Source organism: Rhinolophus hipposideros (genome assembly GCF_964194185.1).
Source record: "Rhinolophus hipposideros genome assembly, chromosome: 19".
NCBI classification, from domain to species: domain Eukaryota; kingdom Metazoa; phylum Chordata; class Mammalia; order Chiroptera; family Rhinolophidae; genus Rhinolophus; species Rhinolophus hipposideros.
Window position 1 is genome coordinate 18,772,123 of NC_138065.1, and position 14,672 is coordinate 18,786,794.

The window sequence follows — 14,672 nt, forward strand, 5'->3', positions numbered from 1 at the left end:
TGGCAATTATTTGCAAATTTTTGTTTTCATGCTCTATGTCCAGAGAAATCTGTAGGCATTAAGTTTGGTGTTTGAAATGTGCACTTTGGCAGACCTCCATTTAAAGGTGTATTTTTTATGAAGGATAAAGAGCAGCTGATTGTACTCACAGAAACCCTAGAGGAAATGGACTCTGTTGATGGTAACTGACTATAGTGGAGCAGGAAAAGCTCAAGTTTCCCTCCTCTCTCCAACCTCTGCTCTGCTAATTACCAACCAAGCCCTATCAAGAATATTTCCTTTGATGATCAAGCAAAGTGTCTGGTAAGGGAGGAAAGGAAGGGCAGGGCACTTCCCATGAGGATGGAGGCAAAGGGTTATGTGAGCTTTTCCTGGTGATTAGAGCTGGGGAAGTTGATTTCTTTTTATGCTGTAGATGTGGCGTGCTGCCGTCACGCCTCCCGCTGCCAGCCCAGCACCAGGATCTTAATCAGTCACTATGAAAATTCATTAGCTCCACAGCAATGATTCCTCCACTGCTGAAGCTTGGCGCTGTGCTTAGTGCCATGGCAATGATCTCAAACTGGATGTCCCAAACTCTCCCATCCTTGGTAGGACTGAATACCACAAGGCTGTCGACTCCAGATACCTTAGTAAGTCACTCCGGTGGGTTTGGCCATCTTGGGACGTTAAATGTATTAAACCAGTGGGGCTTTATTTTGTGAATTGCAAAGGCTGAGATTTTGCTTCTCTATGTGGTAACTTTAGTCATGGATGTTTTTTATGAAAACTTGAAAACTACAACAAAAAATAAATAACTGTCTGAGAAATTACCTGTAAAAGGAAATTAACTAGATTCATTAAATTCTTAAGAATAAAAAGCTTTAACTATATTCATCTGAGGTTTGGAAGGCTTAAATATGTTTTGTTCCTTATTATTTTTCTTCTTCTTTTAATGTCTGTAAATCCCCTCAATTTTTTCTTACAGAATATATTCTATGCAGTCTAGTTATACTATAGCAGTTTCTTCCTTGGAATTGAATTCCTGTGACTGTTCGCAATGCATTCAGAGAAACCAACCTCTTTTAAATATAAATAAATAAAAACCCTCAGCAATTTAAAGACTGCCCTAAAAGATCTTAAGAGAGCTAAGAAACACGAAGAATAATTTACTTGATAAAAATCATCTCCTTGTATAGTTTAATTTTTTATGAAGACTTTTCCTATTACAAGTCTAAGTCCTGTAGCCTTCTTTCACCTAAAATTAAGAGCTTTTTAACCCTTCCAAATTATAACAAAATCTCTCATGATAGTTTGAAGCATGGTTTACTGAGCAATACTCTGAAACCTTTCAAATAAAAATGAAAACTATTGGTTTTTCAAATAGAAATTTATAAATTCAAATAGAATATCCTGGAAAAACAGTTTCCCTGCTATCAAATAAAAGGTATAGAAACAATGAGTATTTGGAGCTGTTTTTTATCTTTATCTGTTTTTACCAGTGGATTACTCTAGTGGATCAGGAAAAGTCAGATACTGAAAGAAAAGTAACCCTGTATTTTCAAGACTTGTTTGTAGTTATTAATAATAATTAATGAATGTATCAATCAATGTGTGATTAACTTAGTATAGTCCAGTCAAATTAATTCCATAATTTGTCAGGTTAACCCAGTGCTTAGGATACCTGCAGAGTACCTGTGAGGCACACTTTGACCTGCTTTTACATTTTTACCTCCCTTGAGTCACTTAAGAAACTTAAGTGCCTCTGTTATTGAGATTCCCCTCCTTCCACAGGATTTGTGTGGCTGATGGGATATAGATTTGTAGTTATAAAGAAAACATGATATGTCATCAATAAACAAATACAAAACAAAAAAATTCATAGTAATTAATCCAAAGCCAAATTTTCTCTATGTTCAAGTACCTGATGGTTTTCAACAACTTAATTGTTGAATTAACTCATTCAGAAAATCAATCTAAGAAACTCATACTTGAGTTATATTTCAAATGTGGTAGCGGTTTTAATATATACATATTATATATATATGTATATATATATACATATATATACATATATATATAGTGTATACATTGTGTACATTGTTTATATAGACATTGGTTTGTTTATTTCCTATTGTCATTGACGGAGGCGAATCAAATTTCCAAAATGATGCATGGTTTTTTTAGGGCTTCTAACTATCTTGTAAATTTAATGTAAATTTATTTTCTTTACTTTCTGATTGGTAATCTGTTGGTTGAAAAACATAAAGCATTGCTATGGTCTATGAATATGCTAAAACAATCAAATATTTCTTTGGAGGAAAACAAAAAGGAAGTTCAGAAAAGTTTGCTGGAATAGATGGAGAAACCAGGTCATAAAAGCGGTTTTTGTTTGTTTGTTTGTTTGTTTGTTTGTTTGTTTTGCATGTTACAGAAGTGGCATACCTTACTGAAGAACAATGTCTATTATGACATTTCTCTACCTTAATTATTCAAGATAATGGCTCATACTTTAGGATTCCCATGGTGAAAAATGAATGAATCTGTAGTTCCTAGATTAAGCTCATAAAATGTTAATGCTCATAAAATGAAAGTCTCTTAGAAACAATCCAGGCCAGTAATTTTCACACTGCTTTTGGTGGGAGTGCCTTTTTTTTTCAAGTTGAGTTTTATGTATACGTATTGAATAAATATTTGTTGAATGAAACTTGAAGTGGAAATCCAATATGTAAAAGGTCATTGGTCAAACAAATAATAAATGATGGGGGAAGGCATTTACTGGGTCTCCAGCACCCTGCTCTTTCCACACAATCAACCCCTTGCACCAGTCAAGATACCTTCATGGAAACCTTAGTGCTCTCAAGACCTTAACTGGAATTGTGACTGATCAAACTCAGCTTCCTCATGCTACAAGTGGGAAGATGGACCCAAAATGTGCAACTAACTAAACAGATTTCCCACTGTTGGTTAATGACAGAGTCAAGGGTGGAAGCAAGTCATGTGACTATAGTCTTGACCAGGGAAGCCTCTCACCCACGTTTGTTAGTCCCTGCCCTCCTGGCCCCTGGTGCCACACTAGGTTCTCTCTGCCCTGCTCAGGAGGTTTCCCATGACTCTGGGCTGCACTTTTCTTGGATTGAAGGGTTAACAGTTCCCTTCCCAGTAGGTAAGAGGGATGCTGTCCAGCCCTTCCCAACCTTCTCACGCTATGCTCTCACTTTAGATAGTATGAATTAAATGAACCTTCCATTGTGTACATACCAAAAAAGAAAGTAGGACTTAAAATGTATTTTATGAGTGTTTGTAGGATGTGCAGATGGCAAAAAGTGCACATCTCCACGAATATGAACATTGTCTTTCCTTAGAAGTTTTAAAGGAAGAAAGGGTTTTAATATTAAATCTATTTATGGCAGATGTCTCTGAAATTGGCAGTGTACACTTGATTGTTTTGAAAGCTGAAAGAGGTTTTTAAATTTCCAGGATATTTTTGTTAGTAAGTAGTTAAATATAGCTACTTATTAAGGAAATAAGTTCCCTCTTCTTTTTCTTAGAATCTTGAAAAATTCCTTTATCCTTCTCTTTGGCCCTGTCTTCTTTCTGTCTTGTTTTTCCTCCTGATCTATCACTGGGACGATCAACCTTTGGAGAAACTGGTGTCTGCAGAGGAAAGCTGCCATTCTGAGAAAGCTCGGGCTCCCTCTGACTCTTCTCTCTGATGCACAGTAACTTCCTTGTGAGGCTGAGCTTCCGGGAAGTCCCCCAAGCTGTTGACTCCATACCAGGAACAACCTGGATAAGAGCAACTGAGCAGAGGAGATTCAGCAGACACCAGCTGTTCTCATTTGGCCCATCCGCTGAGATGGGAAGAGGCCTCAAAGAGACCTGTGGGCATAAGTGATTTATTTGGCTCGTTTTTCAAACATCTAGCTGGCTTCTCCTCTGAAAGAACTACTTCAATAAGTTAGTCCGCTTTAAGTACTACAAAACAAGTAGAATACTCTTATGCAACTCTTAATACTCCATAAGTTTCTTATCTTCAACTCACTGATTTTTTTTAGTCCTGGGTGAAGATATCTGACTTCTCTGTTTTGTACAACTGTTTTTCTTCCCCAAGTCCTTAGGCAATGTCCATTTTGTGAAAGAGCAACTAAACAAATTAAGGACGGGAAGATGGATGAGAGAACAGAATGGCAAATCTCGAGAGCCACAGAGAATGTGATAATTGCCTTTTTAGAGTAGAATTGTGACATGGATAAGTTTAAATACTTCATGCAGAAGTAAGACCAAAAGGGGAAAATTAGAGAGAAATTTAGATTTAGACCCTCAGTTTTCCACCAATGGAAGGGACTACCTATGGACCAGCGAAATTCCTATCATGCAGGGTTCAAGTGGAAACAAATAATGTATAGAAGTGTCATTGAGTGGAAAGACATAGAACGAGTTACGACTTCTAAGTCCTTCCCAACTCTAAGTCGTTGTGATTTCCAGAGTGCAAGCAGAGGTCACCAACCAATCTAAATTGGATGATGTCTTTGAGTTTTTGTTTATTTTCTTATTTCTATAGTTGTTTTTACTTAGAGCCTCACAGTTTTCCTGAGTGAGGAATATGCATTTTTTTTTTTATTTCGGTTCCAACTAGTCTCATAAAAAATACGAAGAAAACTGCTACGCAGTGACATCTTTATTAACACATCCTCTAGAACATAACTTCTTCTAGTATGGTCTGTCAACATCTCTCTAATTCCTGTCCTCACATTTCTCCTCTTTTCAAAACTAAAGCTATTAGCATGCTAAATCACGTTTCAATCTCTGAGACCAATCCTATCCTCAGACAGAAAATTTATAAGGGGTTTACATCACTCAGATATCTCCACTCTAAATCAAATAGGCAAATTGATTTTTTTCTGCTTTATTTTCCCCTACTTTGGACACCACTTTCAGTAACTAGATCTCATTCCTTTTTGCCTCAGTCCGTATTTTTATGAAATGCCTAGAAACTCGGCATAAAACGTAAGACCTAGTAATGTTCAGTCAATTGATTTTGTTCTCTTCAAAGGATAAGAACTCTGTCCCTTTGTCTGGCCTTCCACCTGGGCCCTGATGAATGACTGCAGTGCCTTCTATGGGAATATCCACTTGCTACCGAGCCTTCACTCTTAACTATTCCTGTGGGGTGCCAATGGCTACATGTTTCTATACTGTTTAAATAATGCCCTTCTCCTGTTTAGAGCTTCTTAAATATTTCATGAGTTTTGTAATATTAAAAACTGCTAAATAGTTCAGTTAGTTCTTCTAATTAACACAAAAGATTCAAAGAGAACTGCTTCAGTTATCACTGTGATTAGCAGTATTTTAGATGGTTAAAAACTATATGCACCCTCCAGGTCCAAGTGCTGGGCTTCACAGTAGTTCAGAAAATGCTATCAGAGTTATCTTTATCATATATATAGAAGAGAATTTCACATAACTGGTGGTGCAGTATGGTAGTTAAATTTTCGGTTTCTGAAATCAGACTGTGCAAGTACCAATCCCAGCTCTTCTGATTACCCACTCCATGACCTTGGAGCAAGTTCCTTAGTGTCTCTAAGCCTCACTTTTCTCATCTATAAAATGAGAGGAATAACATCCCCTAGTCCATAGGGTTAGAGTAATATTCAAAGGCAATAACACATGTAAACTGCATAGTAATGACTAGAACTCCATAAATGTTTGCTATTATTATTACACAAATTTTATTGACACCTGAATATTGCTCTTATAAGTTAAAATGGGAGAAAGTCTTTTCTCATTGGTATCCAAAACCATCTAAATATTTCCTTCCGCATGAGGTCTTAGTTGGTTTTATTTTGATCCTCTTTTCAACGCTAGTATGGGTGCCCTAAAAGAGAGCTCTAGAGATACTCATAAAGCTTCCTTTATTTATCACTGACCTTGAAACAGAGGTCTATATCAAAATCCACAGGACTGTCAGGCACTTATGTCATGTATTAGCTTTTTTCTTTTGTGCTTCCTTTCTTTTTTTTTTTTTTTTTTTTTTTTTTTTTTTTTTTTTTTTTTTTTTTTTGCTAGAGGTAGCTTGTTATAGTTGAGATCATTCAAACTAACTCTGTAGTAGAGAAGGTCATGGCGCTTTTCAATGATTCTTACAAGACAACTGGAAGACAAACAAAGCTCAAGTCTTTACTTTTATTAAGCTGACACTTCAGGGGAACGCTAAAGGAACATCAAGCCCTATTCACCTTTCCTGCTTTTATCATTCCAGAAAGCAACTGACACCTTGCCCTGTCATGATAAGGTCCTCGCTAGTTAGCCAAACACTTGGCAAGTGAGCATCAATATTAATGCTGCATGGTTTAATAATCAGTATTTGCACTGTTGTTAAAGATATTTTAATATTATAATTGGGTGGCCCTGTTTCTTTATCCAAAAGCTAAATTTATTCTAGGAGCAAGCCTTAATGTTCTGACATATTTGAGATTTGTGTCCAATGTTAGGAGAATTCTAGCTGAAAGTACAGGACCTATGTCTAGATATATTAATCCCATACTGTTACTCAGCTTAAACCTTTAATTATATCATTGATACTAGTCTGCTACCTCCATTCTGTAGATGATCTCTTTGCATTTTTCTTCTTTAATACAGAAAGAATAATGCAATAATTTTAAAAATCCTATCTTACTCTAACAATATATAATTCAGAGTACATCTTTCTATCCTAACTGGACATTCAGGCATAAATCCTAGAAAGAAAGGGTGGAGGGATAATGAAAAAAAAGATAGAAATGATGATGAATCCAATGCCCTGGAAATAAAAGAGGCACGGGAGACTTCTATGAACTATCTAAAAATAGAGTTAGAAAAAGGAGACTAAAAAGATAGATTTGGCATAATTTGCTTTTCATTATAGATCAACAGCAAGGACTGTGACAACTTCATGAGTTACCTGAGTTTATAATTTATAGTTTCTTCAGTATGTGTTCATGATTATAGTTGTAATGCCTATCATCACCCCTAGTGATTATCACTAAAGCCCTTGAAAAGAAAAGGAACTGTGTGTTAGTTGATGATATGTGACAAGCTGGGGCCTGGGACTGACTAAATAGGAGATTGTGTCTATTCAGCTGAGAATTCCAGAGACAAGATCTCACAGGCTGTGGCAGATCTGTGGAGAGAGAAGTCAGCCTGGTTTAGTCTTTTTAAGAATTTGCTTCCAACAAGTCTATAAGCAAACCGACCAGCCCAGTCACACTGGGCATTTTGCAAGATAATTCTCTGCTGGCCTCCCTTCACGACCTTGTTTCTAGTCCTATCACAGCTCCTGACCTTTATCCCTTCTCTTTCTCTTCCTTGGCCTAATCCCTCCGGCCTGATTCATTAAATACCTTCTTTTCTAGACTAAATTCATCTCCCTCTTCCCCTGATCATAAAAGAAACACCTCCCTATCTGCTCCCTATCTGCTGCATCCCTGGAAACTATAAAAGAAAACGTGGAGGAAAACTGAAGAACAGCAGGTCCCAGCTGTAGAAGTAAGCCAGAGATTAACTAGAAAGAGGCCAATTGATTTATCTGATATTTCTGAAGGAAAAACAAATTTAGACACAAATTGCATGGTTTGTCTATGTAACATCTGTTAGGTAGTTTTTCAATATCCATGTGATTGACCTTTAAAAATAATTATCTGGATGTTCAGTGCCACGGTGATATGGCCATAGCGGTAGAATTAAAAGCAGGACTCCAGAGCTGGACGGTCCAATAAGGAGGCCACATGTGGCTATTGAGCATTTGAGATGTGGTTAGTCCAAATTGAGGTGTTCCCTAAGTGAAAATGCACACTCAATTTCAAAGACTTAGTACAAAAAAGGTGAGAACATAGAATGCAAAGTATCTCATGTATAATTTTTATACTGACCACATGTTGAAATGAAAATATTTTCAATATATTGAGTTAAATAAGATATATTATTAAAATTAATTTTACTTGTCTCTTTCTTCCTTTTTAAACATGGCAACTAGAAATGTTTTAATTATACACATGGCTCTCATTGTATTACTCCTGGAAAGTACTGTTCTGGAGCATACTGCTTGGCTTCATACACAGCTCTACTACATACAAGCTGTGCGTTCTCAGGCAAGTTAATTAATGTTCTCTTCTGTGAAATGGGAATAATAATAATTCCTGTTTTGTACCCTTACATCAGCAAGTAAATGGACCTGAGTTGTTTCCTAGAATAGGGCCTGATCTTGAGCAGGTAGCATTCTTCAGTCTAGGCAATCCCCAAAGAAAAACTCAACTGAGAGCCACACTGCTGATACTCTCAAGAGCTGGGGGAAGGAATAAGTGATTCTCTGGGCAGTGCACCAGGCCTTCCACAACAACTTCTGTTTGTACAATGGAGAGGGTATACGCAAAGCACAGTTCTTCCGAAAAAATAACTAGATAAAAAATAAGGCTAGTTATCTTGGTTGCTAATAAAATCTACTTAATATGGCAGATAGGAAATATTCAATACATCTTATAGCTGAATAGAAACTAATTGTTGAAATAAGACATGTAAAAGACAATTATAATATGAGGTAAATACACACTAAACACCTAATAGATAGTAGGGACAATCATTAAGAAGAGGTGGAAACCATGAGGGCTGAGTAAACTGAAGGTTTATAGAGGAGGTATTCCAAGCAGGAGAAGCAAAATGAGTAACATAAAAAGATACGCATCAAGGAGGCATGCTTTCAGGACATACATAGACCAATTTGGTTGGAGAGAAGTTTCCTGTAGGAAGATACAGAAAGCAAACCTAAAAACATAATAGGAGGTAGAGTGCAGTAGAAATGGAATGCCACTTTAAGCCAGGATTCTAGGGAGGTGGGGTGATTAGTGAGAAGAAGTAATTTGGGAGGATCAATTTGGCAGACTATGCCATATACTCTAACTCCTCTGGGACTCGGCATCCTTTCCAAAACAATGCAGATATAATTATTTTTACCCTATATTCTCATTTGATACCTTTCCAATTAATAATTGGCCCTTCAATACCTAGGAAGCTCCTTGGGACAGGGCTTTGCTTCAGAATACCACACGTGAATAATAATCAGAAAAAAATATACTTCTAATTGCCATTTATTGTTGAAAAAGACAAGCTAACAGATTTTGTATAGAAAGATTGGTCATATGTGTCTAAGGGGTTATCAGATGCTTCTAGAATTGCATGAATATGTCCGAATGTAACAAAATGCGTTAGGAGGTGGTGTAGGATTAATAAACAGTTAATGATATAGAACCTAAAATAACAGAAAGATTCTCCTTCTGGGAATTGATAAGGAAGGTGCAACTGCCTATGTAAACTGCTCGCTTTTTAACTTTAAAGAATAAAGCACAAACTTTATCAAAATAGATGTTTTGTTTAAAATGCTACATACTTACAATCTCTTTGCCATATGTGTTTTGTGTGTCTGCCATTGGTTTCCTCAGACTCAGATTAGTCCCAAAGAAGGGTGGCAAGTGTACAGCTCAGCACAGGATCCTGATGGGAGATGCATTTGCACAGTGGTTGCACCGGAACAAAACCTGTGTTCCCGGGACGCCAAAAGCAGACAGCTTCGCCAACTGCTGGAAAAGGTAGGTGTCCTATGTCCCCTGTGCATGTTTTTATTGAAATCTACCATTCGTTGAAAAGGAAATATAGGAAGGCAGGTAATGCTGAGGACGGTCATTCCAATTTTTGTCCCCCTTCTTAAACTTCTTCCTCTTCCTTAAAAGGAGCACCTCAAGTTTCCTGCTCTATTCTATTTATACGACTTTTTACTTATCCCAACCTTGACTTCTTACGACTGACTCTATCACATATCTTAATATCCAGTCAGTGTCTCTTAAGAAAAATAAAAGTGAGAAGTTTTATTCCAATGCCAGAAATTTAGCCTTAACTCCCAGGATCACACGAGGCTCCTTGAGCTCCTACTTTTGGATCCCATTATCAGCCTTGCAAGGAAGTTAAAATAATGGCATGCAATATGCAAGCTATCTGGACAGATAATGAATAATTCCAAGTATCATCATTCTCTAACTCATTCCTTTGAACATTAAGCTCTTCAATTTCATTCAATAGCATTCTCTCCATATAATTTACTTAAACTGAATCCATAACAATCAAACGCAGAATGCCCTTGATTTATTCTCTTCTACAGATAAAAGTCAACCCAGGAAAGGTTATTTATGTTTAGTTTCGGGAGAAAAAACAAACAAACAAACAATGAATGGTTCTTTCAATTATCCTCATTGAGACTTTTATTGCATTGGGCTGTGGTGGCCAGACTGATAGAAGGATGACAACATGTTTGAATTTTAAATACCATCAGGGATAATAACATAAATTAGATAGTATGTGCTTTTAGAGGACGTCTTGCTCAACAGTTCACTCTGTACAATATCCTTTCTATGGCCATCCTCACAACTATGGCATTGAATGGGAACTTTTTACAGAAAATTAAGAGAAGCTAGAAAAATGAAAGCATCAAATTTATTAACATGAACATTCCTAGTTAATGCAATTCCAAGCCTGGCCACAGTAACTTTCTTCTACTATCATAAATGAAAATAAGCTCATCTGTGTACATTATTTGGAAATCTTTTGATCCCCTAAGACTTTAAAAAGACTTTTTTTCATGTTTTTATACTAAGATGATTAGTCTCTTTTTCTGCCCCCTCTCCTCAGAGCTATCATCATATACTGGCTTTCTCTTAATTCTCTTTTTATGATAAGGTCTCGTCTTTCCTGTTCCTTTAATATCTGTCTTCCAGCCAAGAGCAAATGTCATTTCATTCAAGTTAATGACTCTAGTTCATGTGCCTCTCAACTGTTAGAAAGCATGACATACGAATTATGATTAGTGTTGAGTATTGTATTCAATGTTGATTTTATTTCTATGAAAAAATCTCAAATATGTAGTTTAATACTGTTTTGTTACTAGGAAAATTAATTATATTGGTAAAAAGATTTACTCTTTTAATCCAATTTTGCTTTCCTATTAAAATATATTTCTTCTCAGATTACCATTTTTTTTGCTCCAATCTTCTATGCAAAAATACTTTTTCCTACAACAATTGTGGTGACAGAAACATTTTCTTAGACACTATAACCTTATTTGTGTTACCATTTTTCAGTATAGCATTGCATACACACATACATACATAGACTCAGATATTTCTTCAAAAATCAGAATAAATAAAATTCAAATAAAGTCTTAATGTCAGGAAGCAGATAATACCCTCTAACAGGTCCAAAGGGCAATGCATTCCAGAGCTATGATAAAACCAGGAATTAGTGAAGGATGACTAAGGCAAAAAAGTACAACTAAGAAAGCTGGTTTAAACCATCATTGAAATTTATATGACCACTCCATCCAATATGCAATTTGTTTAATGTATTAAAGAAATTTGAGAAAAATCACAGCTTTAAAAATTCATCAATACCCAAATGACAAAAAAACCCAAAAACAATTATTAACAAAATCAAGGTCACTACAAGTTAGATTTATCAAATTTACCATTTGGTAAAGTTATGCCAACAGAAGAATAATAGTAAATTGTGTGTACTATTTAGAGTGGCCCAAATGAAGTAGCACTGGTTTGCTGCTGTATCCAAAGAGAGGACATCTGATATAAGTATTCCTTATTCAGACTGAGCTAGTCCCTTGCTGACTTCTCTATAGCTCCACATATATTCAAGGTACCAGATGGCAAACAGAGGCATGACCATTACATTTACCGTTAACCAAAGGACTGGTTTAGTCATATAATAGGGGAATATTGATAATAGGAATAATATTAGTAACAATAGTTCCCACCTATTATATTTGTATCCACTCCATTCAAACCTCACAGCAGAAGTAGTTATCTTTCTAAATTTATGTAAAAGGAAACTGGTGGTTTTGAGGTTAAAAAAAAACTATTAATGAACTCAATTAATAGATTATAGAGCTATACCAGATCAGTTTTGCATTTTCTCAACACCATGCAAGTGTCATCCAGAATGCCACTGGTGGTACCCACACTCATTTAGGTGATGGTCTGTCAAACAAAGTATTTATATCACTAAATATTGGGAAAATTATAATTGTTTTCACAATATTTCAGGGCTTAGTATGCCCAAACTAAAATTGTTCATTTAAAAAAGTGTTTATCAAAGATGAACGAGTAGGTTCTCTGCACAGTTAAAGATGTTTTGCATTGTTTAGGTCAATATTTCCTAAAGTGTGATGTTTGGAATGCCAGCAACATTCTCACCAATAAAATAATTTTAAGAAAAACTGTACTGTACATGATACTTCACTGTTGAAGATTTCTACCACACAGTTTAATACTAAAGATTTTGCAAAGCCCTACAGTAAAGAAATCTGTGTTTATTTTTGTTAACCTCAATGCTATCTAAACATATTGAACTGCTGGACTTTTTTTTCAAGTAGCTTCCACACTAATTATGAATGAGAGTGAACATCAGAGACAAGCAGGTCAAAAGAAAAAACACAGCAGATGGTTCTTCTTCCTGCAGTGTAATCACAGGGATCCAGTCTCTGGTGTCGTCAGTAAACTGATTCTGAAGCGTCTCCGTAAGCAGTGGAAAACTAAACATTTCTAGGTACAGCCAGCGGCAAAAACAAAAGGCAGCCCAGAGCCAAATCCTTTCCATTTAGATAGCTCTATCTATAGTCACTACACCAAATTCAGCTCTTACAATTATACATGATTCTGCAATATAGGTCACAATCAAGACTCAGCAAATTTTCTCAGTGCATTTTCCCACAACACAAATAAAGTTGAAAATGAGCTTGGTAGGGTAAGTCAGAGGCGAAATAAAAGAGAGGCTGTTTTAACTTTATCCAGACTATCTCACTTGCCCCTCATTTTCTAATTGTACAGACTCTGCCTCGGTACATAGAATTCCTAGGAATATATAAGCCATGCCAATGATGGTGTCTTCAAAGATAGATGCCATATTCAAATGTATAGCTTCTTTAACACAAATCACTTCTTTATTCATGCAAAATCATAATGAAGCTAGAAATTATTTTTAAAGCATTACATTTATCCAAGATGCAGTTACCATGCCTTCAATGTCTCAGTAATTTTGTGCTACACTAAAGACTTTTAAAAATGAAGCTTTCTGAATGTAAGAGTGATAGTAAATTGATAAATATTTGGGAGTCATGTAATGCTATAGCCCAACCAAGGAAAGGAGGAGGAAACTTTCCTTAAAATATTAAAATACAAATTACCCATTACTACAATTGGAAGCCTAAGATAAGTTTACCCAATAGATATTGATTGAGCAATTATTTTGTGACTCGTTCTGTGCAAAGCCTTGGAAATACATAGAAGATATGAATAAGACACAACTTCTAATCTCATGAAGCTCACAGAAGGGCAGCCACTTCTCTGCTCATACCCAACACACACATTAAACAATTAGTTTTAATATAAGCTAGATTGTAACTGTATGTTCTGAAAGACAGGACTCATAAAGGGCAGGACTATGGACCAAAACAATAGAAAAAGAAATAGGAAAACCTGACCTTTTCTGACAAGAAAAGTAGAGGCTCTGAGGCAAGCCAAGGCAGGAGAATTCACTGCCTTTTCTGAAAGTGCAAATTCTGAGGCATGTTACCAACAATAGGCTCTTTAGAGCTGGCTGGTCCACTAAACTTTGTGACTTTACCTGATGACAAAAATTTGTTTCTAAACAAGTCATCCTTTCTTTATTTATAACTCAAAAGTTATAAAGTTTTCAATGAAATAACTTTTTATTTATTACATAAATAATACATGTTTATTAAAAAAATTAATTGGATAACATATAAAAATATGTGAAACAAAGTAAAGCTCACCCAAAATCCCACCACCATTTTTTTGGTGTCCATGATTTAATGTATGCTTTATGCAAATAAAATAATTTTATGCAGATGGATTTACACATGTTACCAGGACCTCTTTCTACAATATTTATTTTGTTACTTCTCTTCACACCCACACCTCACTTCCCACCAGAAAACTAGTGTTAACAACCTAACATATATCTTTCTAAATCTTCCATACTTTTCCCCATGTTTTGCTTACGTATTCCATTTTCTTTTACATGTGTGCATGTCTGTACATCTGTGTGCGCATCTGAGAGAGAGAGAAAAATAGAGAGAGAGAGAGAAAGAGAGAGAGAGAGAGAATTTGATTCAGAATAAAAAAATCAAATTATATATTTTTATGTTTGCTTTTTTCATTTGATTTTCTCATGGAAATCCCTCCATGTTGAACAGTGCTTCTCAATATTTAATAGACAAAGGAATCACTGGGGATCTTGATAAAATGCAGGTTCTAATTCAGTAGATGGGGGGGGCAATTCTACATTTCTGACAAGCTCCCAGGTGGGTTCCAAAGTTGTTGCTCCACAGACAATATTTTGAGTACCAAAGGTATGAAGATCTGTCTTATTCTTTAAAACTGTTTATTCATATTCCATTTTTCAATTCATTTAACAGTACTCCTATTAGTGGCTTTCACTTTGTTTTCAGAATTTTGCTGCCCCAATAATTAGAGCAGCCATTCTTTCCTCATTTCTACGTGCTTTATAGGTCAGCTATTTCCTACTTCTAAATAGCCTGGGGCTCAGTGAACCTGGGATGGTGCCATCAGCTTAACATATGT

General features: G+C 35.9%; 1 protein-coding gene across 2 annotated transcripts in view; it reads left to right on the top strand.

Annotated features, from left to right (window-relative positions):
- Positions 1-14,672, top strand: part of OLFM3 (olfactomedin 3) — a gene marked incomplete at both ends in the record, with an annotated part of 202,433 nt that overhangs the window by 151,067 nt on the left and 36,694 nt on the right. The window contains 2 exons of one of the 2 annotated variants that reach the window (XM_081026774.1): positions 504-632; positions 9,453-9,599. In XM_081026774.1, the coding sequence (XP_080882900.1) occupies positions 504-632; positions 9,453-9,599 (276 nt within the window). Of the gene's footprint in view, positions 1-503; positions 633-9,452; positions 9,600-14,672 lie in introns of those variants that run through there. The other variant, XM_081026775.1, reaches the window with a different exon arrangement.